Source organism: Daucus carota, chromosome 4 (genome assembly GCF_001625215.2).
Source record: "Daucus carota subsp. sativus chromosome 4, DH1 v3.0, whole genome shotgun sequence".
Classification (NCBI taxonomy): domain Eukaryota; kingdom Viridiplantae; phylum Streptophyta; class Magnoliopsida; order Apiales; family Apiaceae; genus Daucus; species Daucus carota.
Genome location: NC_030384.2, coordinates 48955168 through 48982214, shown reverse-complemented (window position 1 = coordinate 48982214; position 27047 = coordinate 48955168). Strand labels below are relative to the sequence as shown.

General features: G+C 34.1%; 5 protein-coding genes across 5 annotated transcripts; 3 read left to right on the top strand and 2 right to left on the bottom strand.

Moving 5' to 3' along the window:
• Nucleotides 1-858: 858 nt before the first annotated feature.
• Nucleotides 859-4184, top strand: LOC108217512 (QWRF motif-containing protein 3). The gene is made up of 6 exons (XM_017390340.2): nt 859-2247; nt 2973-3092; nt 3188-3304; nt 3387-3476; nt 3558-3665; nt 3756-4184. Exons 1-6 carry the CDS (start codon nt 1069-1071, stop codon nt 3831-3833), a joined length of 1692 nt encoding a protein of 563 aa, XP_017245829.1. The 5' UTR covers nt 859-1068; the 3' UTR covers nt 3834-4184.
• Nucleotides 4185-7354: 3170 nt separating this feature from the next.
• Nucleotides 7355-9832, top strand: LOC108216198 (uncharacterized). Its single transcript, XM_017388891.2, has 3 exons — nt 7355-7561; nt 7897-8322; nt 9203-9832. Exons 2-3 carry the CDS (start codon nt 7932-7934, stop codon nt 9706-9708), a joined length of 897 nt encoding a protein of 298 aa, XP_017244380.1. The 5' UTR covers nt 7355-7561; nt 7897-7931; the 3' UTR covers nt 9709-9832.
• A 2345-nt stretch (nt 9833-12177) lies between these two features.
• Nucleotides 12178-14828, top strand: LOC108218205 (protein ULTRAPETALA 2). Its single transcript, XM_017391118.2, has 4 exons — nt 12178-12288; nt 12584-12816; nt 13641-13974; nt 14162-14828. Exons 2-4 carry the CDS (start codon nt 12603-12605, stop codon nt 14403-14405), a joined length of 792 nt encoding a protein of 263 aa, XP_017246607.1. The 5' UTR covers nt 12178-12288; nt 12584-12602; the 3' UTR covers nt 14406-14828.
• Nucleotides 14829-15868: 1040 nt separating this feature from the next.
• On the bottom strand, nt 15869-20763 carry LOC108215528 (H/ACA ribonucleoprotein complex non-core subunit NAF1). Its single transcript, XM_017388004.2, has 3 exons — nt 19855-20763; nt 18397-18474; nt 15869-17396 (listed from the first exon to the last, which is right to left on the bottom strand). The coding sequence occupies exons 1-3, from the start codon at nt 20599-20601 to the stop codon at nt 16239-16241; spliced, it is 1983 nt and encodes a 660-aa protein (XP_017243493.1). The 5' UTR covers nt 20602-20763; the 3' UTR covers nt 15869-16238.
• A 3727-nt stretch (nt 20764-24490) lies between these two features.
• On the bottom strand, nt 24491-25306 carry LOC108218615 (transcription factor TCP8). Its single transcript, XM_017391636.2, has one exon. It carries the CDS (start codon nt 25240-25242, stop codon nt 24697-24699), a length of 546 nt encoding a protein of 181 aa, XP_017247125.1. The 5' UTR covers nt 25243-25306; the 3' UTR covers nt 24491-24696.
• Between the last annotated feature and the right edge of the window lie 1741 nt (nt 25307-27047).

Below are 27047 nucleotides of genomic sequence, written 5' to 3'. Positions count from 1 at the left end.
CCACTTTGGAAAAAAAATTATGTTTCAAATTACTTGTCCACTTCAACTTTCAATGCAAAATCATATTTTCAAAGTCAATTCTACTCCACATCTCATATTTATATTTCCTAGATCAATCTTACTTCACATGTTATGGTCATTTAATACAATAAATTTGTGAACAACCATTTTTCTTAAACTGTGTGATTTTTTGAAAGTGGACATGTATTTTGAAACGGAGGGAGTAGTATACTCTATCTCATTCACATTTCAAAGTTCAGACTTGTCATTATTTTCCGTATACTCTCTCCCTCCGTCTCATTTAATTGTATTCCTTACTTCTTGACATATTTTTCTAAAGTTTTTTAAAAGCATATTTCTGTAATATTTTTTTAAAAATTTTCTTTTCTGAATAAAAGTTTGATAGTTAGACTATTATTCAAAAGAAAAAAAAAATATTACGAAGCTATATTTTATAAAAGTTTAAAAATACGTGCAAACATTTAACATATCAGGGTATACCTGATAGAAAAGGGGGAGTAAATAAAATCATTGGAATAAAAGATTGCAATTCTCTTAAAATTATGTAAATATCATCACATTTTCGGTTTTTCAAGAAAACGTACATAATATTCTTTACGAGAATAAAGTAAATATAAGCAGATAGCATATTTTATTCGATAATAAAATTTAGAATCCATGTAAATGCAACAATGAAAACGATAAGAGTGACACATGGCAGAAGCACATTAGATAAACGTATATGCCGGCTAAACACAGTCTCAAAAGCTCCGAAAACTAGCTTTGAAACAGCTCTCTCTCGTCCCGACTCTTTCTCTCTCAACAAATTCTCTAACTACTTTTTTTTACCATTGTCGATATCAACATATCATTATCATTTAACAACCGTATTTCCAAAAACACCCCTCCCTTTCTTTACAAATAAAATACACTCAGGGGCATTTAGGTAACTTCCTCACGCCTGCACTCAATTTTCTATTTGGCCGCCAGTTTTCGAGTGTGTGTTTCATCTTCGCAATCTCTTTTACATCTCGCCGAGACTCTGGTTGCTCTCATTTTCACCGTCAAATGAAGAAATCAACGGTTGGTGATGAGTCGCGTAGGCCGAAGTTTCGAGAAGTGAGCTCGCGGTACCTCCATAACATTCCTTCTTCTCCTCAAATTGTCGAAAATTATTCATCATTGCCGTTACCAAATCCATCAATCTCCGGACCGTCGTGGCAAATAAAAAAATCGTCGCCTTCGGTTCCGGACACTCGAAAACACCGCAGCCACGACTCCGGTTTGTTACGCAAGCTCTGGCCTTCCGCGGGAAAATCATCTCGAAATGGAGAAAAAGAATCAAAAAATTCGGATAATTCGATGTCTCTTAATAGGCAGAAAAGCTGCAGTACTGTTTTTTCGAGATTCGAAAGCAGTCCTCAGATTAACGGTAGTCATAGTACTAGTAGTGGCAGTAGTAAAGAGAATTATAAGCCGTTTTTCGGGGGATCGATGAGGTACACAGGGAAATTTAAATTCCCTGGTAGATCCTCATCTCCGTCCCCCGTGGCTGGTGACGATGATTTTATGATTCCTGGAAGAATGTCTGTCGATGAGACGGCGTTGCGTCAGAGATCTTTCGGAGGAAGATCATCTGATTTATCGGATAATCAGGACTCCGGATCAGAGTGTAGTGATCATGGCTCTAACACGAGTTTAGGATCACCTTTTATAGGTAAAAATTCACCTGCTTCTTATATGTCACCAACGGTGAGCTCGAGTTTTCGGAAATCTGGCCTAGATGCTTCTCCTATTGATCAAAAGCATCGAAGGGGAACGTCGGAGACAAATATTGTGACGGAGAATTTTAAGAAGATCAATTTAAAAAATAGTGTGAAGAGAGCTAATTCCCTGACAGCGCCATCTAAAAAGTCGTCACCGAGTCATTCGAATTTGAAGCCTCCTTCGCCTCCTCATATGAATGCTAAGCCTCCTACTAGTCCGTCGTCTAAGGGGAAACTGCCTCCCACAAGTCCTTCAAGGTCGAAAGGGGTGGGGAGCTTTATTAGTTTGGGACTGGATTTATTTAAGCATAAGAAACCTTATCCTAGTAGTATTGGTAGTGGAACTGTAGGAGCCTCGGGCACGAACACGACTGCTGAGAGTGTTCATCAGCTTCGGATGTTGCATAATCGCTTAATGCAGTGGAAATACACTAATGCTCGAGGTGCAGTTGTGAATCAGAATCTCACCACTCAGGCTGAGGTATGAAATTATGAATATTATTTGTCGTTGCATGTGTTGTTTTGAACAATTTAATTACTCAAGCCTTCTTGTGTTTGTATCTGTCGTGGTGCTAAATCTTTTATTAGCATTGTCTAGTATGTGATTTAACATTTATAAAATCCATTTAATGGCTTTCCTAAACAACTTGAGGTTTCGGGAGTATCAGTCATCTGACCGATTCAATTGTTATATTTAAGTTTCTTTTTATCTGTTCTGCAGCATTCCATTTCAAGAACTAATCCGGTCAATTGTTACTGCACGTGGTAAATGTATAGAGCTTGTCGTGTCTGAATCTATTTCCATGCTAATTTAATTGAACATTAATGTCTTTGGTTATGAGTTACCATTTGATTGAAAGTTGGATCCTGTTAAATCTATATAATCAAGTTATTTTTGATAAGTTCGACAGGATTCTCTGTTGATGATCATGTCTCAATATCTACAGTATCTACAAATGTAGTTACTTTTGATATTTATGCAACAAAACTCTTTGATTACCGTGTATTGTAAGTCTTCTAGATCATAATGATACTAATCGATGATTAGGGTTTTTATTTTTCAAGAGAATTTTATGTTTGACATGAATATACAAATTGATGTTTAAGAGAAGGTTTCAATGTATATGTACAAATTGTAAGAGCGGTCATCTTCGTATAATGTCAAACTTCAAATATCTAATTAGAGTCTTACTTGCATTTTTGCAGAGCAAATTACTATGCACATATGATGCTCTAGTAAAATTGCAGAGTTCTGTGCTGCAAAAGAGACTGCAGCTTGAAAAAGAGAAATTGGAGATGAAGCTGAATAATATTCTTCTGTCTCAGGTCAGTAAATATGATCTGCTAGATTAGTTCTCTAGTATTATAATGATAGTATATATAGTATGATAATAACATACGTGCCAAAAATATTGTGGCAGCTTGCGCCTCTGGAATCGTGGAGTAATCTTGAGAGACAACACCAGTCAGCAGTTTTGATGACCACAGATTCTTTGCATGCTGCTATTTGCAGAATCCCCCTTGTTGAAGGAGCTGTGGTATGACATAAAAATACTACTGGGAAATGATTTTTGCAATTCGTTTGTTCACAGGTTTAAACTAACACAATCTAATTTTTAGGTGGAACCTGAAACAGCTTCCTTTGCCTTGCGGTATGCATCAGATTTGGCAGTATCAATTGAAACCATGTTATCAACTTATTCACCCGAGGTATCCTGATATTTTAGTTAGCATTGTGTGGCATGAGCTAGTTATTTTGCGAGATGCTGAATTTGTAAATGTGCGAAATAGGTGGAGAAAAATGTTGCACTACTTGCAGAATTAGCAAAAGTAGCCGCACAAGAGAAGTCTGCATTGGATGAGTGTTTGGAGCTGTCCAGGTTCATTTCAGAGTTAGAGGTAACTTTCTGAAATCAAGATATGAAGTTTATCTCTTGTGAGGTATCACCTGTAGTTTGTTAATTCTGTACAATGGTTTTATTTGGGCAGATTGAAGAATGGAGCTTGCAGTGTCAAGCTGTTCAAATGAAATCAATGCAGCAGCACCAACAAGATATCTCTGCGTAGTTTGCTTCAGTTTATTGACTTGATAGTCGACTCTAGATTTATCCAATAGATACTTTTGTGAAATTGATGTCCGCCAGCTGATCAGTGATGAGATAATCCTGAACAAGACTTGGCTATAGCTAAACCATAACTTTATCATGATGTCTTAAATGACTCAATACTTCGGCCAGGTTTTATGCAAAACTGTGCACTGGGATCGACCCAAACTTTCACTGCAATTAATGTGGCTGTGATATTTACCAATCTATAGCATATCGTCTCAGATACTTTTGTTGAATGCATGTCTTGAATCATTGAGAATGAAATTTGCATGGAGTAGCTTTAAGGTTTAAAATTATAACTAAAAAGTTTGAATGGATATGGTTATTAACCTTGTAATGTTACTATCTCCAGGCCAGTTAACAGTAGGCAAGTTTGTGAATGAATGTGTGGTAGATCGCGTTTAATTTTGTACTTCCTGCGCATTTTATTTTCCTTAATGCTCGCTTTCAAAGATGCTGCATAGCTTATCTTGCTTGGCCATGATCAAACAATGCAATAAATCCCTAATCAGTTTCCCGCCTTACCAAACAAGGAGATCAAAATAGGTAAAATTTTGCTATTCGCTAGGTCACGGGCTCAAATACCTTGCAGTAGCGTCTTTATGACGGTAAGATTGTATATATATTTTGATTTTTCCTTAAGTGCTTGTGAGCATGACCCCGTGTAATGACAGACTGGTGGCTGGTGGTACTGGCTAACCAATCAAGGCACCATGAACCTCAGCAAATATTATGAAGATGCTGAAAGTCAAAGAAGACATCATGATCCGCAAAAGAGTGCAACAGTCTAATGAGGAGAGCTAAGTAGTTGACAGTTCTGAGACCATGAAAGAATTTAGGACCAAATGGATGCTACTTGCTAGTGTCACAAAATCACTTAGATTGTATTAAAGGCAACTCTAGGCCACTGACAACGAAGCAAAACGGATAATGCCGTGGTGTGAGCCCGCAACATCTGCTTTCTCCTGACAAGCAGCGAACATCAGATGTCAGTGGGACTAAATGGCCGAGTACAGAGATACCGTGGGAAGAAAATTTCTCGAACAGCAGCTCTCTGATCTCTTTTTTTTATTTTTAGGAGAGTCTCTGGACTTTTTATTTAAGTACAAAAATTTCTATTTTGGGCGTCTTGGAACTGGCCTCGAGACTGTGAGTTTAAATTATGTCGGAGTGAGTTTGATTAAGTGAGACTAAAGACTAATGATCTATTTTCATGTTTGGTTAAGACCAATAAATATGAAAGTGATAAAATTTTTGAAAACTATTCACAAACATATAACATTGGTACAATTTAACAGAATGCGACAAACTGACTAGCCCGGGCGGATTCATCAGTTCGAATGCAATTATGCAAGTATGCCGCTCGAGCATCAAGGTTGAGCCATATTATAGCGGTCGCATTTCCTTTTGTTTACTCAAAAAGTGTGTACATTTTAGTTTTGAAGAAGTTAAATGGATTAATTTTTAATTAAATATTATAATTTATATATTAATTATTTTAAAAAATTTTAAAAATTGTGTATTAAAATAATTTAAATATGCTTTTTAATGATATAATTTTTATTATTTACCCAGTGCACTCGAAGAATAGCGGCGGCAGGTTCCTACGTTAAAAAAATAAAAATATATATATCTAATTTGACTGATCAAAAAGTTAAAATGAACATCTAAAAAAGGACGAGGAAGTATATTTTTTTTCAAAATACCTAAACATCCGTAATATATTTTTATTTTCTTCAAACAACAAGTTTTAATTTATGTTATTATTGTATATATGTTATGGACTCATTGTATTTATCGAAAAAGGATCAGTAATCAAATGACGACTTATGATTTGAAAATAAAAATTGTCAAAAAAATATATTTCGTTCGTCTTTTTTTACATTTGTTATTGACTTTTTAAATTTAATTTAAGTGCATAGAAAAAATATGTCCGATTATATATTATTTTTTAAATTCTTTTAAGTGAATAAAAGTTTATAATATTTTTTCTAATTGAAAAATATATCGAACAAGAATCTCCAATCAAAATTTCAAGAATCTCAAGTCTAACAACACATAAATTCAGGATGTGTATTTTTTTTAAAAGATTAATAGTAACATATTCTTATGAATTTTAATGGGTCGTATCTGATTTTGATTTTATATGAATTCCTGATAAAATATCGCATAATCAATATAGAGTCTCTAGAATGTATGCACAGTGCTTCGGAAATTCGTGTAATATGATAAAATTTTAAAATCATAAATTACACGAATAATCTCATAAAATTCATCATTTTATAAAATCTAGAAAAATCCACCAACATTTGTATACTATTAGATTTTAAAAGATTTTGAATAATCCTGATTAACTATATTTAGATTTTTAAACATATTTAAAATCATGATTGAATATCACCAAATTTTTTGGGATAATTGAAAATTCTGATTGAATATTTGAAAATTGATACATGTTTTAAAATCCAAACTGAATATACCCAAATTTAAAGGGGTATTCGATTGAGATTTTAATGAATTGTTTTTAATTTATAAATTTTAAAGAATTGTATGCGATTCTTGATAAAATATCGCAGATATTATATAAATTCTTTAGGATTTACTTCAAAATCTCATGGATTTTGATCGGATTTCAAAAAACTTAAAATACATTGAACAATCTTACAAATCCATCATTTATGAAAGCTAAAATATATGTCTAACATTTGAATCTCATCAGATTTTAGTAGATTTTATACAATACTATCAGATTTTTAAACATAATTTAAGATCCGGAATGAATACTACCAGATTTTGTAGTATAATTTAAAATATCAATCGAATACTCGAAGATTTTAATGGATTTTAAACAATTTTAATTGAATATCATCATATTTCATAAATGGTTTTTTTAAAATCCTAATGAAAAAAAAAATTCTAGATAAAATATTGTAAAGTTAAATTTTTTACAAATTATCCAAATTTATTGATAATACAAGAATTCACAATATGCAATTTTTTGTATCGCGTCAACTTTATCCATTAAAAATTGAAAAGTGATAGTACACGTAAGATAAAGTATCAACTTTCAATATGAAATCTATAAAAAAAATTCAAAATTACTGGTGATAAGATCTAATCATAGTGGGTATTTGTTTCCACCTTATAAGCCCAGCTTCTGGATTATAGTCACTTATAAAAAGCTAGGAATGCTAGCTTTTGTTTCAGGAATTCTACTTATTTCCGAAATACTTTAATCACTTATAAATCTTATTTTGCTTCTAACTTCTACTCTATTTATTTATTTTAAGCAAGAAGCACTTATTTTAAGACTTTGGCTCCATAATATCCATCTTTTTATATCACGTCGATTTTATCAACATTTTTTTTATATGACTTTAAATAACAAAACACCAGTTTCCAGTTGGCGGTGAGTTTATCCCGATACGAGAGTCGCTTATCCAGAAAAATATTAAAACATATATTTATTTGTAGGAAATGTAAGTCTAAATCGTAAAGATGTAGGAAAAATAAAAAAATTTGGTCCCACTTATCTCTGAGATGTTCTTCTCCCAGCGCTTTATCTCTTTTCTATGTCTACGATGAAACTGTACCTTCCCAATTTCTCAATTTCAAGAATTGAAAACATACTTCATTGGAGAGAGATACAAAAACAATGCATTTGGGGCACGTTTCTTTCAATCTTGGGTAAGATTTATCATCAATTTAATTAATTTACTTTCGTTTTAAATGATTCTTGATTTTCTTGAAAGTAGAATCTTTACTTGTTTTTCACTAATTGTTCTTGCAATTGTGTGTATACATCAAATATAGAGCCCACCCAAGAATTGTTTATATGGGTTTTTCTAAAGATTGTGATTAGCAGACTATGTTACTGTTGAGATGTCTGATACAAGGGGTGTGCTTAAAGTTTTGGTCTACATTGCTTTTATGAAGTGTTGGGTTTTTTGGTGAATTTTATTTGTTTATTTGATGTATTTTGTGTGATGTGATTGTGACATTATGTGTTTGTGTTTGCTCAGTTTGTGAGCATTGGTAGGAACTAGGAAGAAGTAAAATGCTAAAGATGATGCTAGGTTGTTCTAAGGTGTACATATCTGAAAGCCGAAACAAGGCTGCATTGGCCTCGATTGAACAAGCTGTCAAGCAATTTCCGGAGGCTGTTATTATTAATAAGTTTGAGGATGATACGTATAACAGGGTTGGGTATACCCTTGTCTCTAAATTGGCTCCAGTGACATCGTTGGACTCGTGTCCCTTGAAGAATGCTGTGTTTGCGATGGTGAAAGCTGCTTTTGATGCTATTGACCTTGGCCTGCACCAAGGGAGTCATCCGCGGCTTGGTGTCGTGGATCATATATGTTTTCACCCCTTGGCCTCTTCTACACTTGATCAAATTGCGGGAACTGCAAAATCTGTGGCGGCTGAGGTTGGCTTAAGGCTTCAAGGTTTGTTTTATTGATTATGAAGTTACTACTGTTTGCATATGTTTATGTACTTTAAAAGATATCTGTTTAGTAATTAGTAATCGCGAATTATACTATATACTTTGAAAGTAAAGTGGATGATAGGTATAAACAAACTATGATCTGTGTAGCAAATTCCCGATAGATTTGCTGAATTTTTTGAACTTCAAGGTACAATGGAACACTGCTACCTGCTCGCTATAAGAAATACATAAAACTATGAAAAGTTTCTGATGAATTACTCACTTTTGTTTCGTTATACTTGTTTAATAGCTTTCTACTTTAGTACTTTACAATTTGAAACTTTCAAGTAGTTTTTTACACAGGGTACAAATTGTCCCTTATTTAACAATATTAAAGGTATTCTTACTTGTTCTGTGCAAAGGATATGAAATTCATGCACTATTCTGTTATCTCAAGGCATTGTTCTAGAGAAGATCCTCAAGTTTTGCCTCTAAAAATACAATGTATGAATAATTGTAAATCATGGTCAATTGTGGAAGAGCTGTTTCTACTTTAATGTCATCGGGAAGTAAAGAATCTGTTAAAATTTTGATAGAACTACAAACTAAGTAGTGTCTATTGTTTCTGTGTGATAATATTGACTATTCTTCTTTTCTTCCTTTCTTTTTTTCTTCTACGAAATTGATGTTTCCAAAAGTGCATGAAATGTGCAGAGTGTTATAGCATGTTTGGTGTTTAACTTGTGATATATCACTTCACTTCTGAGGTCACTTGTTCACTTCTTCCCCGACCCCCTATCCTTCGTCCTTTGGCACAAGACGGAATATTTGAAAATAATTTGTCAGTCTTTTAACTAGTGAAAATTGAATTTGTCCTGCATTCATATGTGGCCATACAGTCCCCACTTTCTTATATGGAGCAGCTCATGAGGAGGGAAAATCACTTGATTCTATCCGGAGGGATTTGGGGTATTTCAAGCCTAATCTTGGTGGAAACCTGTGGGCAGGTGGCCTGCAGTCAAATGTTCTGCCCCTGAAGCCAGATGAAGGTCCAACTGAAGCAATTGAAGCAAAAGGAGTAGTTGTAATTGGGGCTACTAGATGGGTTGATAACTACAATATCCCGGTCCTCTCTGGTGATATTGCAACTGTTCGTAGAATTGCCAAGAGAGTAAGTGGAAGAGGAGGTGGCCTTCCTTCGGTGCAATCTATGGCACTTGTTCACGGTGATGTAACAGAGGTGGCTTGTAACTTGTTGGAGCCGACCAAAGTTGGTGGCACTCAAGTTCAGCATGAAGTAGAGGCACTTGCAGGGGAAGAGGGTGTGGCAGTTGGGAAGGGATATTTCACTGATTTTTCACAGGAACAGATTATTGAAAATTATTTGAAACTAGGTTATCATTGATAGATTAATTCCCGTGCAAGGGAATTTTATTGTTGTGGTTTTATAGTTGCCAATATATGAATTCAGACTCAGCTAATCCGTAAATGTAAAGGGTCCTCAATATACTGTATCTTTGTTGAAAATCTGAATTTGCTCTTTCCCAGAAATTATGTCTTGTATATAATGTATAAAGAGGGCCACACTGTTCAGACAAAATTAGAACTTTCATTTGATATTTGCAAAGAAACCAGCAATTCTTGCATATTGAGCATAAAATCCGTTATAACAATGTTCTATGGTTGATCCATGTTATGTGTGATGTAACATTATATAGGATTATAGGGCTCGTTTACCAGTATTCCTTCTTACGTGTTTATGTTGTTTTACCTTTTTTTTTAATTATCATAAATGATATAAAAATATACGAATATTCTCATAAATTTTTATAAAAAAATAATCAAAAATCAATTAAATTGTATTTCTCTAAAATTTTATGTGATATTGGTATTATACAATTATATTTATAATTAATAAAATCAATTGAACTCATTCAACTTTATAATTGAAAAATTTGCCTCCCGATTATTTTAACTTGCTAGTAAATAAAATAATTGTAAATTTATTTATTGATAAACTTTTTTGATATATCTTAAAATTATTAAATAAAATATTTGGGAACAAAATTATTTGCATATAGCTTGGGTCTTTTTGCATAATAACTATAACCATAATTTATAATACATTTGTTAATTTATTATGCATTCTTTTGATTAAGTATGTATAGTAACTTATAGTGTTGCTAATATTGGATACAATTCACTTTGCATTTGAATATAATTTAATAATTTTATAGTAATTTTTACACTTCACAAAAAACTTTCTTCAACACATACCAACAAAAGTTAATAAAATCGTATTATTCTTATTTTTATCATGTCAAAAATTGTAATGCTTTTGTTTTGATTGATTATAGTAATTATGTGGTTCTGAATTTTAATGTATTACATGTGATTTTGATTTTACGCGTATTCTAGATAAATGTCGTAGAGTTGAGATGAAATTCTCTGATATAAGCAAAATGTATAAAAAATCCCATGAATTATGATGAGATTTCAAAAAGTATAAAATACGCAAAATAATTCCGTAAAATCCATCACTTATAAAATTGTAAATACATTAGCATTTGACTATCATAGATTTTAATGAATTTACATAATCTCAATTGAATACCATTAAATTTTAAGGATAATTTAATATCTTGATTGAATACTATCATATTTTATAGTATGATTTAAAATCTTAATTGAATATCTTGTGATTCTCAAATCTCCTCTAAAATCCTCTGGATTTGATAATAAAAGAATTCTTTGAAATTTCAATTAAGTATATCTCAAAATAAATTAGTTACCGAGACCACAAAAAAATTGTAGCGCAAGAAAGTGTTCTAAAGAAAAAATCTACACTTCTAACACATTAGTTGTGTTCAAATTAAATTAATAAAATATTTTTGATAGAGTTAAAATTTAATTTATAAAAATATTCCAGAACTTAGCACCGAGTGCCACCTAGAATTTTGTGAACCAACTTACGTTATATTTTATATGAATTTGTGTCATCGTTTCATTAAGATTTTAAAACATGTCGTTATTTTCAAAAAAAAAAAAGATTTTAAATTATGTTCTATTTTAAATAAATCAAGAACCCTGCGTAATTAACATCTAATACCATCACGACCGTCAGCTAACTAGGCGGGACTAAAATTTATGTAGTTCAGTTTGGAGTTTATGTAGTTTAGTTTAGAGTGAACGACGATTCCACATGTAGGGTAGAGTGAACATAGAACAAAAAGAAATGTTCTCAACGGGTCATTCTCAGTATACAGTTTGCCTAGGTTCTGCGATAACAACTCAGATCATGTGTGTTTTGATAGGTGCAGACATGTATATGTGTAATTCAGAGCTGAAACACAAAGCTACCTGTGTATAGTTTGGTTCGAGAAACAAGTGCTCAGCTTTCCTGCGCATTCTCACATCTCACCGCCTCTCTTGTCTGATGGCGCTTTGTTCGAGTGAATGTCCCACAGCGTCTTGGTAAGAAGACAGAATAACACATATTTTCACTGCTAGGGTGAAAAGCTACCATATAACCTGTGTCAAAGTACCTCTATACAGCTAGTAAATAAACAGGAGAAACATTTTCTTTCACATTTACAAATACAAATTACTATGCCCCTTTATATATTTTAACGATATTTGAATATTACTCTTGATTAGTATGATATACGTGTAAATTTGGAATCCTCAACTCTTTCCGGGTCATGCATGTAGCTCTGTAAAAAAATGAAGAACATCACCTCTCTGATCTCACTTTTCTCCCCCTAGAATATTCATTATTATAATAGAAAAAGTACAGTAGTAAAAAAGTTTGGAATTTTCTTCTTTGTAACTCTTCCCAAGCCAGCTCATATTTATCACCACCCAAGCCCAAAATTCCTTCATTTCTCCCCCTAAAAACCCTTCTCTCTCCCTTTCTCCCTAGCTTAGAAGAAGCATCCCTTGTTGGGATTTCTTCTTCAATCTCATCGGCTTTCAACTTTTCAAGGTCCTTCACAATCTTTTTCTACATCAACACATCCATATCCATGTTGTTTATTTCAGAAATTTCGCGCATAGAAACAAAAGCAATGCATTTATGTTTATCAATACATTTTGGAGTTTAGCCTGCATATATCAACATCTGCATATACATACTACCATATATAAGCCCTATCATACTCGATGTATTTTTCAATTCGCTATCAGAATCATTTAATAAGTAGCCGTCTTAGTATTTTTCAGTGAATTTTTGTTTAATTGTTGACTGAACTTTGTGGTTTTTGATTTCTTGCCCTCTATAGAGTTTAAGGCGGAGAAAACATGAGTCGCGGCATGGAATTAGCAGTAAGAGAGTTAATGTTCAACGATGAAGAGGTGAAAGGCATAGACGAATTTATGATGGGCGATGGCGATCATGCCACGGTCACCTGTGGGTGCACCAGCCATCGATTAGGAGATACAGTTGGGACTCTTAGGGTTTACCTTGACGGCAGCCTTAAAATTGAATGTTACTGCCCCGGCTGTGCAGATGAAGGTTATACTATTTCTTCTCACATAAAATGATATTATAACTTTTGAACAATTAAAGCCTTGCATGTATCTAATTTAGATTGATACTGATTTTTGTTGCACCGTTTGCTTTTATTGTATCCCTTTGATTGTTGACATTACCATCTTAGGCTAATGTGTATCTGCCTGATTGAACTAGCTGTTCTAGCATAGCACCAAAGAAACAACATAAAAGGTGTCTCTTTAATTGAATTGTGCACTCACCCTCCACCCTTCTTTATTCTAGCTATATGCACATATTTATTGTTTTTGAAACACTAATTTTATTCTCGCTCACAAGCTATGCCTGCGGATTATATCACTTTTATAGCATATATACATAAAGTTTTCTGTACATGTTTGGTATGATTTGGGGTAATACATTTCAATATCTAGAACTGGATTTGTGTCATGTATGAGTTATAGTTGCCTTTGAAAGTACTTGCAGATTTGGAAACTTACTGATGATTCTACTTCTGGTATATATATCTTACATACGGGTGATGAATTGATTTCAGTGGCAAAAATTGTCAATTGCATAACAGTTATCTTAAAATAAGTGGAGGCTTGTTATATATGCTTCTTAAAGGATTTCATAATTCTTCATTTGATATCATGACCATTTGGAAAAATTTTGTGAGACTCTAATATTAATATTTATCTTTAGTTGTAAAGATCTGATTTTTTATAACGCCTACTAGGCTCACAACATCATAAACTTGTCGCACAGCGTTTCTTTTGAGTAGCATTTCCTTTTAGTTATTTGAGAATTATAATTTTCTCTGATTATTTGAGTATTTATCATAACAGGTGCACTTATAAGCCCATTTGCATTTGTGAAACATGCGCAAAGGGAAACAACTAAGAAGTGGAGACACAACATATGGGTTATAACTGATGGGATTAAGGTTCCGCTGAAAAAGACAGCACTTCTTAAGTACTACAATCGAGCTTTACAGACTGTCCGTGCAAATAGACCTCAAACTGGGAGAGCTAATCATCATGATGAATTTGTTTGTTGTTCTGTCTGTGGAAAGGAACGAAGGTTCCATCAGCGCAACAAGGAGGAGTGTCGGGCTTATCATGATGCTTCGAGGAATGTGAACTGGCAATGTTCGGACATGCCTAATGGCAGGAATGGCAGGTCTGTTTCTTTGCATATCAAAACTGTATAGTGTCGCGATTTCATCACTATCTACTCTCGTATATATATTTTTGTGCATAGGTGTATGAAAGATGAATAAGATTACCTTTGTTTCTGAAATTTGCTACTTGTATTGCAACATATTTAGCATAATATTCCTAATCCTGTTCCTCAATTCTTGGTCCAGACTACAATGTGGAGACAAGGAAGAACGAGCGACCCGCAGGATGTACAAGCGCTGCACTCGTTCAAAAACATGCACCGGATGTACAAAATGTGTATGTTTCGGATGTGTAACCTGCCGCTTTGAAGATTGCAGTTGTCAAAGTTGCGTAGATTTTACAAGGACCATGGAGAATCGGAGGAATGCAGAGAACTATCAAGTTTCCGGATCATTCCCAACATCTCAGTGCATCTCTCTTAATCATTAATCATAGTTATATATAACTATGTACTTGAATTGTCTTGCTACCTTCGAAACATCCTAGTACCCATCTTTTTTAGTACTTAAATAATTAGGTTTTGTCTAGCGTGTGCTCGTGGACCCATGCTAAGCACTAAAACCTATCAATCTGGTGTACTTCTGTTCAGTTAAGGTTTAATATTGGTGGATTTTATATTAATAATGCTGTTAGCTATTTGTATATCTGTATGTCGAAGGAGTTTCAGTTGACATCGGCAATGCTTCCATCTATATATCTGCATATCTAGCTTCTGAAACACAACACAGAAATTCATGCTGTAATTATTCTTATCATGAACTGAGCAACAAACACATGTTTTTACAGGTGGTTAACATTAAACCGGTATGGGTAGGATGTTGAGAAACTCTAGGTGATAGTATAAATTTTCTGTGTAGTGCTTATTATTTGACATATTAGTAACTATCTCAAAGAAAATATTATGTTAATTTTCTACATATTCGCGACTATCATTTGAACGAAAAGAATATCATGATGAAATTTAAATTTAAATTTTTAGATATAAAATAGCTTAGGTGAAAACCTAAACTTCAGTAATAAGGTCACAAAATATAATTATCTGCATTTCAAAGTAAATGTTAGTTACATAATAGTTGACAATGCACATATAGTGTTATATAATTTACATTGGTTATTAATTTTTTTATATAATAATATAAATAGATATATAGTAATTAATTTTAGTTGAAATTATAACTAATCACGTTATTAAGAAAATATATTATTTCAATTTTGTGGTGACTTTCACAAAACTTTTCTTATTATAATATTAGTGGTCATATTTTCAAAATTGACCTAAAATATTCATATATTAGTGGTCAAATTTTCAAAATCGCACTAAAATATTCATATATTAGTTTGGAAGGTTGCTAACATAGGATTGGAATTATCTTTTTTTTATTTTATTTTAAAGCCTGTTGATCACTTTTGTGTAGCAAAATTTGGTCATGAAATTATAAATTCAAGAATTTATACCACTACACAATTAACACGGTAATGAACACTAGATCAAACAACAAATAACAAGAACTTTTCTAAGGAACCTGGTTATAACTTAATTTGTTTACATAATGTACCAATTGTGCAAACTCACCGGAGCATTTTCTACTCCATCATCCGCATATGTAGAAAATGAATCAAGGCTGGCAACCTCTTATTAAATAATTTCCTGTTGCAATTTCAAAGAAGCAAAAGTTAATATATTTTTCTCATTGGACAACGATTATACGAATTATTGCATGACTACAAAAGTGATCACTTTCGACAATTTCTTAACTTTTATATTCTTTTGCTGAAGTATGCATCTGCTGAGTGCAGTCACTGGGTAAATACAACAATCAACGTTCATGGTCTTGTTGTAATTTGAAATTGTAGAATAGTGCAAGCATACTTTTGGAGCAGTTGTCAAACACTTCGCAAATCAAATGCACCGGCGAGATTTACAATATTACAAAACTTATATGAGTTATATACTCTAATCACAACATATATTGTCATTTGCCAGGTTAAGATTCATCAGGAACATAAAATTTGATGAATCATTACCCAAAACCTTGAACTGGCATGTTCTGAAAAGTGAACTGAATTACAAGAATTACTCGGCAATTAAAACATCTACAAGTCTCTTGAGAAAGGAAATGAATAGACTCTTTGAGAAAGGCAAGATGGGAGCCAAGAAATTACATTCACCTGGATTATCGCTTTCCTCTTCCCTCTCCAAACCATCCCAGCCTTTCGAGGTGAAATCCTTGCAAGCCCAACTCCCATTGCATTACCAAAATCCTAAGAATCCCCGGAACTAGCTGAAGTAGCAGAAAATGATTGAGAATTGCTATTCTGTTCACTCTGACAGCCAGTGAGCAAAACACCTTGTCCTTCACTTGTGAGTGTGGGAACATGTAGACCTTGCCATCCTACAGGAGCCTGTGCTTCACTGAAGTTCATACTATATTGGCCTTGCATGTTTATGGGAACCTGAAATTGGCAAAAGTTGTTTTGACCTATGGGAGCCTGCAATTGGCCAGAGTTATTTTGACTCATCATCATCGGATTCAAAGGTGTAAATGTTGCTCCCGCACCAAAACTTGGCTGCCCAACTGGGAGGACAAAGTTGGAAGGTAAAATTTGACCAGTGCTAAAGTGTTGCTGCAGTGGCATTCCATTAAAGGGCAGCATCAGATAGGGTTGTTGAGCATAATTCAGTTGGAACTGCGGTATGTTATTTGAAGTAAAACCATTTGGAAATCCAGAAAAACCATTTGGAAATCCAATACTTCGTGGTGGTTGAAATGGAATCTTATTCATCCAAACTCCATTAAAAGGTGCAACATAACCGGGGACCTGTGTTACCTGAGGAAACATTGGGAAAGATCCATAGCCACCTGGAAAAGCTTGAACTGGACAGAAGGAATTTGAACAATTGCGTGGATCTAGCAATGATGATGGTTGGCTTTGATTAGATGGTACCTGACCTACTCTTTTATTTGGCTGTGTGGCTGATAAATGTTGCTCACCTCTTCTTTTAGCCTTTATTTTAGTATCTTTCATATTTTCAATAATTTGAGCTTTTGGCCCTCTTTTAGACACTTTTTGCATCCTCTGGTACTCGGCCTCTTTTTCATCATCTGAAAACTCTGCTTCATCCGACAATTCTTCATCATTTTCACCGGATGCATCATACCCTTTCTTGTAGAGTTTGCCATTGTTGAGGACATGATTCACAAATTCTGGAACAAAGGATATCAAAGTACCTTTTTGAATCCCAGTAGGGACTTCATTGTCTGAGTTGTATCTTACTATATAGTAAGGGTTTTTGACAGGTCCAAAAATTTCATCAACTGTCCCTAGTGGGGATCTTTTTTCAGTAATCCAGAGAATGGAACCCTCATTCAGTGGATCGTGCTTCTCCACTCCTTCGACAATAAGTTGAGCACCCACAACCTGTGTTAAAGTCAAATTATATAATAATAAGATCTTCAAAATTCAATAGAAAGTAATAGTGAATAACCAGTGTTCAATTAAGAAAAGCTTCTTCATGTTTATATGATATTTCCAGAAGAATATGGTAATGTGGCCCAAAACTACATGAGAAATCAAGAATGTTTTTCTGTTCACCTAAAAGTGGCATACAAATAAGTCCAAGATCAGGTCATGCAGATATGACAAGTGAGACCTACAGAGTACATTGTTACTATGCAACCAATCATAAACACTCACATGTGACATGACTAGCTTAAAATTGAACAAGTTTTAAGATTCGATTCTCCACACCTGCAAAGATGCTGGTTCATTATGTATCAGGAACCACTACAAATTCACCACAAAGGGCTATAGTGATGTAAAAAAAATTAAGAATAGCAATAAATTAATGCAGCAATTGCAAGTTTCATGGAGAGATAACAAATTAGTTATGTTCATTTAAAGATTTCGCTATTCAGGAGAATCTTCGGTAACCATTAGTCCCACAAGTGAAAGTCAACAATGTGCAAACAATTTGATTGTTAGGTTAATATGTAGACTGGGAAAAGCATAAAGCATATTTACAAATATCCAGGGATCTTATATTATTTTGCAATACTGGAAATTTTTCAACAAGTAAATAATCAAAATGAACATATACAAGTTGCTTGATAGCCTGGATTGCAAATTGATACAGACCATAGAGCACCAGTGATTACCACTCATTCCTTGCAAGTATACCAAACATTTATAAGGTTTAATAGTGTTCTTGTCTGCTCAGTTTATATGCACAGGGAATGTTATACAAGGTCTTGAGTATAAAAAAATAGAAAATTAAAGATGAACAGTACTGGAGCTTATATATATCTACTTATACAAAAAACTTGTTTAATGATAGATTTAAACTTCATATCCAATAATGAGTCCCATGTATAAGTGCAATATATCCTCTTCCAGGAGGACCAGGACCCAATGAGCTTACCGACAATATAACTCCTACTGGAAGGGTCTCATGACATGGTTGCAAGGTCACAGCTACAGGAGGAACGGTAGGAAGAACCTGAAAGGCGAGATAACAACTATTAGAAAATGTACTCTTCAATTAGGATTAAACTGTATTCACTACACATCAGATATTGGAGTAGGCCATCATCAATATGACAATGACCAAGAGGTGAAGTGGGTGCATATCATTCAAAAGAATGAAATATTTTTTTAAATGACGCTTCACTAAATATTAACACAATTAAAAGCTTTAGTATTGGGAGAATGGACATTTATTTTATTTTCGCATTTTTCTTGGACCGCCAGTTATCAGTTTCACTGTCTCATAGGTAAAACCATCCAATAGGGATACCATTCAGGCAAACAGGGATTACAAGATAGATGTTAGAATTTGAAATAAAGGAAGACTGCTATCTGAAGGGAAAGAACCAGCGGCCTTCTTTGAATGATATATAATAAGTGAGACTATTTAAAGATTATCAAAAGAAACACAGATCACAGTAACTAATGAACTACCGGGATATTATTAGCATAGGCCACAGGAAAGAAGCTTAAGCAAAACAGAACTTTATCCAACGTCTATGATAGGAACAAAATTTTCAAATATCTACACAAATAATTTTTTAATGCCAATAGATGCTATTTTTTGCCTAACAAGTTTACCTTATACAAGAACCAGTATGGTATGTTATGAGAAATTTACATCACACAGCAGTACACAACTGCTGTCAATCGTTTCCAATTGTGAACAAGATTTTGCTAAAGTAAGTACTTATTTCTAGAAAAAGGTATACACTTCTATACTTTTTTCTAGAAATAAAAATTTGCACTCTTTAGAAATTAGTCAACAGAGTTAAAAAAGGTTTTGTTTTTTTTTTTTTTAATTTTTAAACACTTGCGACCAAAGGTATTATGTGGTACATTAAAAGTCTTAATTCAACTGGATGGAATACATAGTCCAACTCCAATTGCAACTATATTTAAAAGCAAATACAGATATTCCTTCACTAACTTTATTAACTAGAATTCTACCTAGAAGGTATTCTATAATTTGTTTTAACATTTAAGATCAATACTCATTGATAAACAGATCTTCTCTATTTCAAAAACATATTCTTCAACTAGCACTGACATTGCAACACACTGTCACCCAAGCATCACCTTCCTCCTCCCTGTATATACTACAAAGTGCGAAGACACAGGAGATAAGAGATTCACAACATCAATCCATTTGAGAGGGCAAATTAAGACTTTTCTATGCCCTCTTCTCGAGAAATAATTTTCTAAAGTACTAGCCTAATTTTCTATTTTTCATTTGCTGAGTACTAAACCAATTTTAATTAAGCTCCATAGAACAACCAATGACTTTTAAAAAGCTTAGGTAAGTTTTTACAATAGTTTATAAGCAAATTTAAAGAAGGAAGTAATAAACTACCTTCACCTCATCTGCAGACAACAGTGCAGCCTTGGTAAAAGCTTTTTCCTCTTCATCACTCAAATCAAACAATTCCCGTACAAATAAATCCTTTATCATACCTTTCGCATACACTTCTACCTCCTCCCATGCCTTCTCTTTCACCTCACCTTCATTATCCTCATCACTATCTTCTTCTACATCATCATCTTCCTCACTACTGGAAGACGACATAGACAGACTTGAGGTCTCAGACTCATATTCACTCGAGTCACTCGAGTCCTCAGACTCAGATCCACTCGAATACTCAGACTCAGATTCACTCGAGTCACCATTCTCCCCGTCACTCACTCTTTCGCCATTTTTTGCACCATCACTATCAATTTCCAACGCATTACCAGTAATCCTGCAATTACCACCAAAACCGGAAACCTCACTGCCACCAACAATACCATCCCCTTCTCCACCACCAATCTCACGACTCGCATCACCTCGACACTCAACACTCAACATTACACCACTCCTAACTTCAGTCCCTTCAACACCCACAATCCCAACACTTCTCACAACACCCCCACCATCCTCCATTCTACCACTACTACCCTCCACATCCTTTTCAACATCGTCTACAACTTTACTAATCCCATTACCACCATTCACATCAAAATCAACAGAATCATTAAAAACACCATCAAAACTCACCAAAGAACTACACTTTACTAGCCCATCTTCAGCATTAGTTTCTTTACAAATACTTTCTTGACCCATCTCAAAACTCTCAATCACTCTTTTTCTTTACGATTCAAAACTGACCCATTTAATCAGTGACCTAAAAAGTCTACAAAGCCTGAAGTTAATAATGTGATTTGCATTGTTGAAAATTCAGAAAGTTGAGGGTTTTAGGGGAGAGAACCCAAACCAATGACTTTTTGGACTTGGTAAAGTTGTAAATAGCTAATTAATTTAACTCATTTTTAGTTTTTTACTAATTAGAACTCTCCTCTACAAAATAATATTATATTTTATTATACCAAATAAGTTATATATATTTGTAACTATTATATTTTAATGTAAAAAAAAAAAGTGCTCAAAATTATTTTTTGGTCTATCTGTTATGTGTTTGTTGATTTGTTTCCATGAGTACAGATTTACGGATTATTGCATCAAAATAATAAATTTGATCAAATATGTTTAATTGGAATAGGAGATAGCATTTAGAATAATAAAACACATACATGTATGTGTAGATATTCCAATATATTTTTCTCTCCTTATTTGGCTTGGTCATTAATTTACAAAAATTGTTAATAATCTTTTTTTAAATATTAAGAGCAGTCAATTGATCCTTAATTCCTAAAAGATAAGATGCCAGAAATCTACTTTGGTTGTAAAATGATTAAAAAGAAAATTATGAAAAAAAAATAGAATTAACCCAGCACATTTGGTAATAAGTGGAATATTTTCAATTTTAGGAATACACATAATAAGCAACAAAAATATTCCATTTCACATGCTTTCTCCTATAGGATTATGGGACCTAGGGAGAAACATCTTATTTGAATTGTGATTGCAAAATTTGATAGCTAGTAATAGGCTGACTTGAACTGTGACCGGGGCTTGTGTACAAAGAAGTAAAGTCTATCCAAGAAGAAATAATCTACAATGCAAGTGCCAATATGTACTCATGGTTGATCTTGCAGCAAGATCTACAATGCAGGTGCCGATATGAACTCATGGTTGATCCTTCAGCTTCACGTTTTATCACTGCATCTTCCCTGCAATACATGTAAACATGTCACTCTGAATGAAAAAAGAGGCTCAAGCAGAAGAGAGTTGCAAGGACTTTGTCTTGTCTCAATTGGGAATATATCAGCAAGAGTTGAAATATGTATAGATAAATTATCCTTTTTCTAGTAATTGTTGCTACAAACAGTTGCTAAAATATGCCAATTCAGTATATTTCTGAGTAGCAGACAAGGCAGTAAAGCTAAATGATCTTTCGCGATCATACCTGAATGGAAACACAATCAAATAACTTCAAGCAGAACTAACAAAATCATACTGTTCGCACAAATAACTTGATAATGAGAATCCATATTAACCGGTGTAGTAGTGTAATGTGTACATGAACATGAGAGATACAACAATGAAGGGACAGGAATTGAAGGACCTTCCGCAAAATATACTTGCTTGGCAGCATGCCCCAACAAGGCAGTGAGTTGTTAAATGAAGAATCCAGCCTAATGCCTGTCTACGGCTACACATTGTGAACCCCGTTCCTTCATTTGAAACAAGTCCTGAACAACTTCAGACGAAAAGAAACCTGATATTGCTCAACAGTAAGATTTACTTAAACAAGACAAGTAAGATGTTCACTTGTCATGAAATACAAGTGAATCCAGAGTGTAGAGAATCTGATTGAGAGTGTATAAATTCAGATGTTATGGTTGTTAAACTCAAACACTGCCTGTTTTGTTTTCATCATTACAAGTAAGAGAATGAGACAATAAGAGGATAAATTACAAAATTTAAATACTCAGTTGTACTATCAGTCTATTAGACAGTAAACACCGACCAAAACACATCCCTCCTCCCTGTTCCCTGCCAAATCGGCCCAAGGACATGGTGAGGGGAGGGCCGAAAAGTAAAACCTTACATATAAACTATATACTCCGCAAGGCATTTACCTTTCATGTTTTTGCAAGTAGTCAAGCACAGAGTGTAGCCACAGTTTTACTTTGGACACTTTTATATATATATAACATCAAGAGTAAGAGACTTCGAGAATGCATCTATTTGACAGGGCAAATTCACAATTTGACATGCCAATATTGTCTTAAATTGATTTTGTCATGCCAGTACTAACCTTATTTTCGGTAAGCAATCCCAGAACAATTCATATCAACAATATTCAACCACACTAGTCAACAAATGTTCTTGTATTTCATAAATAGCTGTTAAAAAGCTCAAGGAAAATTATACTAGCAACACCGAATGACTAACAAGTAAAATAAACAAAAGATGCAAGAGAAATCACCTTAATCTCATTTGCAGACATGATCGGTCCAGCCTAGGAAAACTCTTTATCTTCATCACTCCAAGTAATGAATAAATAAAAAAACTTCTTTTCATTTTCTTACACATCCATTTTATCACAAAAAATCATTACAAAATCATAACCATCTGGCCAACTAAAAGATGACGAAGATAAAGAGGAGGATCAACTCAAGGTCTAAGACTCGTTTACTCCTTATTCCCAGCCCTTCAACGCTACATTTCATCAATTCTTTTGCAACCATCTGCATAATACTCCATTTCACATTTACCACTCTTCACATCCTTTTTAATATTAGCTACACCTTCCCTAGTTCTATAACCACCGCTACAAGACCTTGAAAACTCACCTTAGTCATACTAATTACATAGCTTACCTGCATTTGAAAGCAACTATACATGTGGGTGTTTCCATTACCACCCCTACAACTCCTTCCAAAACCAAACTTAGTTATACACATTAACATAGCTTAGATGCAAGTGAAAGGAATTATGTATGTGTGTGTTTGTCTGTGGGATCTCTTAGAAAAAACTAGGCAAACTGCATACTCCCTCCGTTTCGAATTAGATGTCCGCTTTCAAAAAATCACATGGTTTAGAAAAAGTGAATGTTCACAAATTAATTGCATTAAATGACCATAATATGTGGAATGGGATTGATCTAGGAAATATAAATAAGAGATATGTGAAGTAAAATTGACTTTGAAAATATAATTTTGCATTGAAAGTTGAAGTGGACAACTAATTTGAAACAAATTTTTATCTTAAAAATGGACATGTAAATTGACACTGAGGGAGTATGATACACTCACTACAATTGTTGTTGTTTTCTAAAGAACAATTTTTCTATGGTGTGCCCATGAGCACATACTAAGCATCAAATTCTATGCATTTAACTCATTTTTATTGCTCCTACTTCTTAATAATGGTGGATCCCCCGTATATAACCACCACACCAATCAATATGAGCTAAATGCATAGAATTTAGTTCTTAGCATGTGCCCACGGGCACACACTAGACAAACCCTTTAAAGAATCATCCCAAAAGTGTAAGTCTCCTATTTCCATCCATCCAACCAAATTTAATGGCCCGCTTGGGAACATGGATTTTATATGAAATTCTGAATTTGATGAAATAATATGTTTGGATAAACAAAAGAATTTGTATTTCATTTGAAATCCAAAGCATACTAGTATGAACTTCATAATTTGAAATGACACGCAAATCATGTCATTTGAAATCTATCAATTGAAATGAATTAAATGTTCCCAAACAAGACCTAAAATTGATTAGTGTAGAGCCACATTACACAACTTGCACATGTTATCAAACCATCGATCATCAAGTTCCTAAAAACACGACAAAGATGAAATTCCAACGAATCATGAAATAAACAACATACGACAAAACGATAACAAAAATGAAATCACAACGAATCATGAAATAAAACAACATACGACAAAATCACAAAAGGATAACAAAATTAAATTCCAACGAATCATGAAATAAAACAACATACGACAAAATCAATAAAACAGCATACGACAAAATCACAAAATGATAACAAAACAAAATTCCAACGAATCATGAAATAAAACAACATACGACAAAATCACAAAACGATAACATAATTCGAAAACTTCCAAATTATTTCATGCAATCCCGACATGATAAAACCGATTATAACCATCCAGGCATAACAATACTTAAACATAACCACGTTTTAAGCTACAGTCACAGTTCACAATTCACATTTCACAACCACAAAAACACAACTCTAACCCTTCTCCGCCACGACATTCCCAATTCTAAACCCACGAGAGCTGCTCCACCTGCTGCTGCTCCGCTTCCCCCATCATCGGCTCCATCAACAACGACGTAAACCCCATGTTCCGGTACTCCACCACATCGCCCCCAATCCCATGCCATAAATCCAACCTGCAATCCGTGCCCACCCCACCAATCATCATCCCAGCCCCAAACCCCACCGGCCCACTCACCGCCACCGGCGCCATCTCCGAGATTCCCGCCGAATTTATCGGGTCGCCGGAAGTGCACACCTGAGACGGCATAGTCCCGGTCCCGGTAGCCCTGATAATCGCCGGCTCAGCGTGGCGCAGCAGCCACTCAATAGTCTCGCCGTCGGACTTGTGCCCCAGCTCACGAGTGAGCTGAAACACACGAGCGGCGCACAGAGCCGGCATGCGGACACGGCGGCCACGGCCGTTGACTTTGCTGTGCCGGTCCTTGACCACCGGCTTGACCACTCCGATATTCTCGCCGGGCTTGTAGGGGACGAGGTCCTTGAGTGATTTGGCTGGCTTGATGGAGAGCACTCTGTTTGAAGAAGCCATTTTCAGTGATTTTACAAGGGTTTATCTGTGGGGACAAAAGCTCTGGTGTGGGTCAGGGCCTGGTGGGGTAAGGATGTTTATAAACAGTTTAGATTAATGTAGGACATACGTAGATTCTAGCTGTTGTGTTGGATTTTTGTGAGGACACGTGGAATTTTTATTTTTTATTTTTGCTAAAACAACTGGAAATGATATTGGTGTTGAGCTGGAGCACACTCTAGATACCAGGTTCATTTTTGGTAATTTGAATTTCGGATAAATATTGGTATCCAGCACCAGCAGCATATTGCCATCTTATCTTTTAAATTGACATGAATATTTTTGGGATGTTCGTAATTTTAAATACCAATATAGTATGATCTGATTAGATGATTTGATTGACTTTATTTTATTTTTTGTAAAAGTACGGGACCTTATTTGTGTGGTATGATTATCGTTGTAAGAGTAAGAATAACATATTAGTGCTTTTAGAAAAAAAGAAAAAAGAATAACTTGTATTAGTGGTATAAAATATGATGAATTTTGGAAAAGTAAAATGTGCTCTGATTCCAAATCTTTTGTGTATTTATTTTATATATTTTATAAATAATGATTATAATATGATCGCTAATATGGTCGAGCGCATTCGTATGGTATAAAAGTCTCAAATGATATATTATTTTGTATTTTATGAAATACGGTTACAATGTGTTACATGTCGATATCGAAAAAATATAAATATATTATTATATTTTAATGAATATACGGTATATTTTTTTGCCTCTAAAATTTTCTTTTACTTAGTGCGGCTTTCGTGATTATAAAGTACTTTAATAATTATATCAGATAACAAAAAAATAATCATATTAGATAAAAAAATATGATATTTAGTATTGTTTATAAAACGTAATTGTAAAAACAATTATCAGAAAATAATTTTTAGGAAACAATTAACAAAAATACGATTATATCATCTTCTGAAAAAAATTATAAATAATATCAGAGGGCGCCACTCAGCAACGGTCGGACAAGTGGGGAATGTTAGGGTGAACCAGAAAAGTTTGGGTAGAGCCGGATCTAAGCGTCGGGTAGGTAAGCGTCCTGTAGCAAGAGGAGTCGTTATGAAACTCAATCCAAAATGTACACATAGGGTCGCGCCCAAGAGAGAACCAGTCCTTAAAATAGAACCATAGAACCACTAAGATTCTGCTGCGGAACTCTAAATTTTAAATAGATTTTTAGGATCTAAATCTAAATACATGTTTTTTTCATATTTTTTCATCGTTGTGTGTGTTCAAAAATAATTTTAAAATCTAATACATAGATGATAGTATATATTTTTATATATATTCTATATGATTTTATTCTCATATTTAATTATATTTTGCACTGATTTGGATATTTATTTAATAGATTTTATTGTTTTATTGTAGGAAATAAAGAATTCCAAGTTGAGAAGGATTTGAAGCTAAAATAGCTATTTTGTAGCTAATTTCTACTAAAATTCGGATTTATTGGGTTCTACCCGATTTCTACACTGTTTGGGCCATATCTTGAGTTCCGGGTGTCAGAATTGGACGATCTTACAGCCCACGCGAAGCCCTTGAAATTCTCTTTAATTCAAGAGTGGTCCAAGAAGCAAAGTCCAACTGTAAAGGCCCGAAAACTGGACAGAACAGAAAGCTGCGAATTTTGAGACTAAATCCTACTTGGTTTTGGAGTTTTATTTTATATATTAGTTTTAAATATTAAAAGACTTTTATGAGGAGAGATAGATCAGTTTTTATCATTGTACAATATTAGATTAGAATTAGGGTTAGAGACTT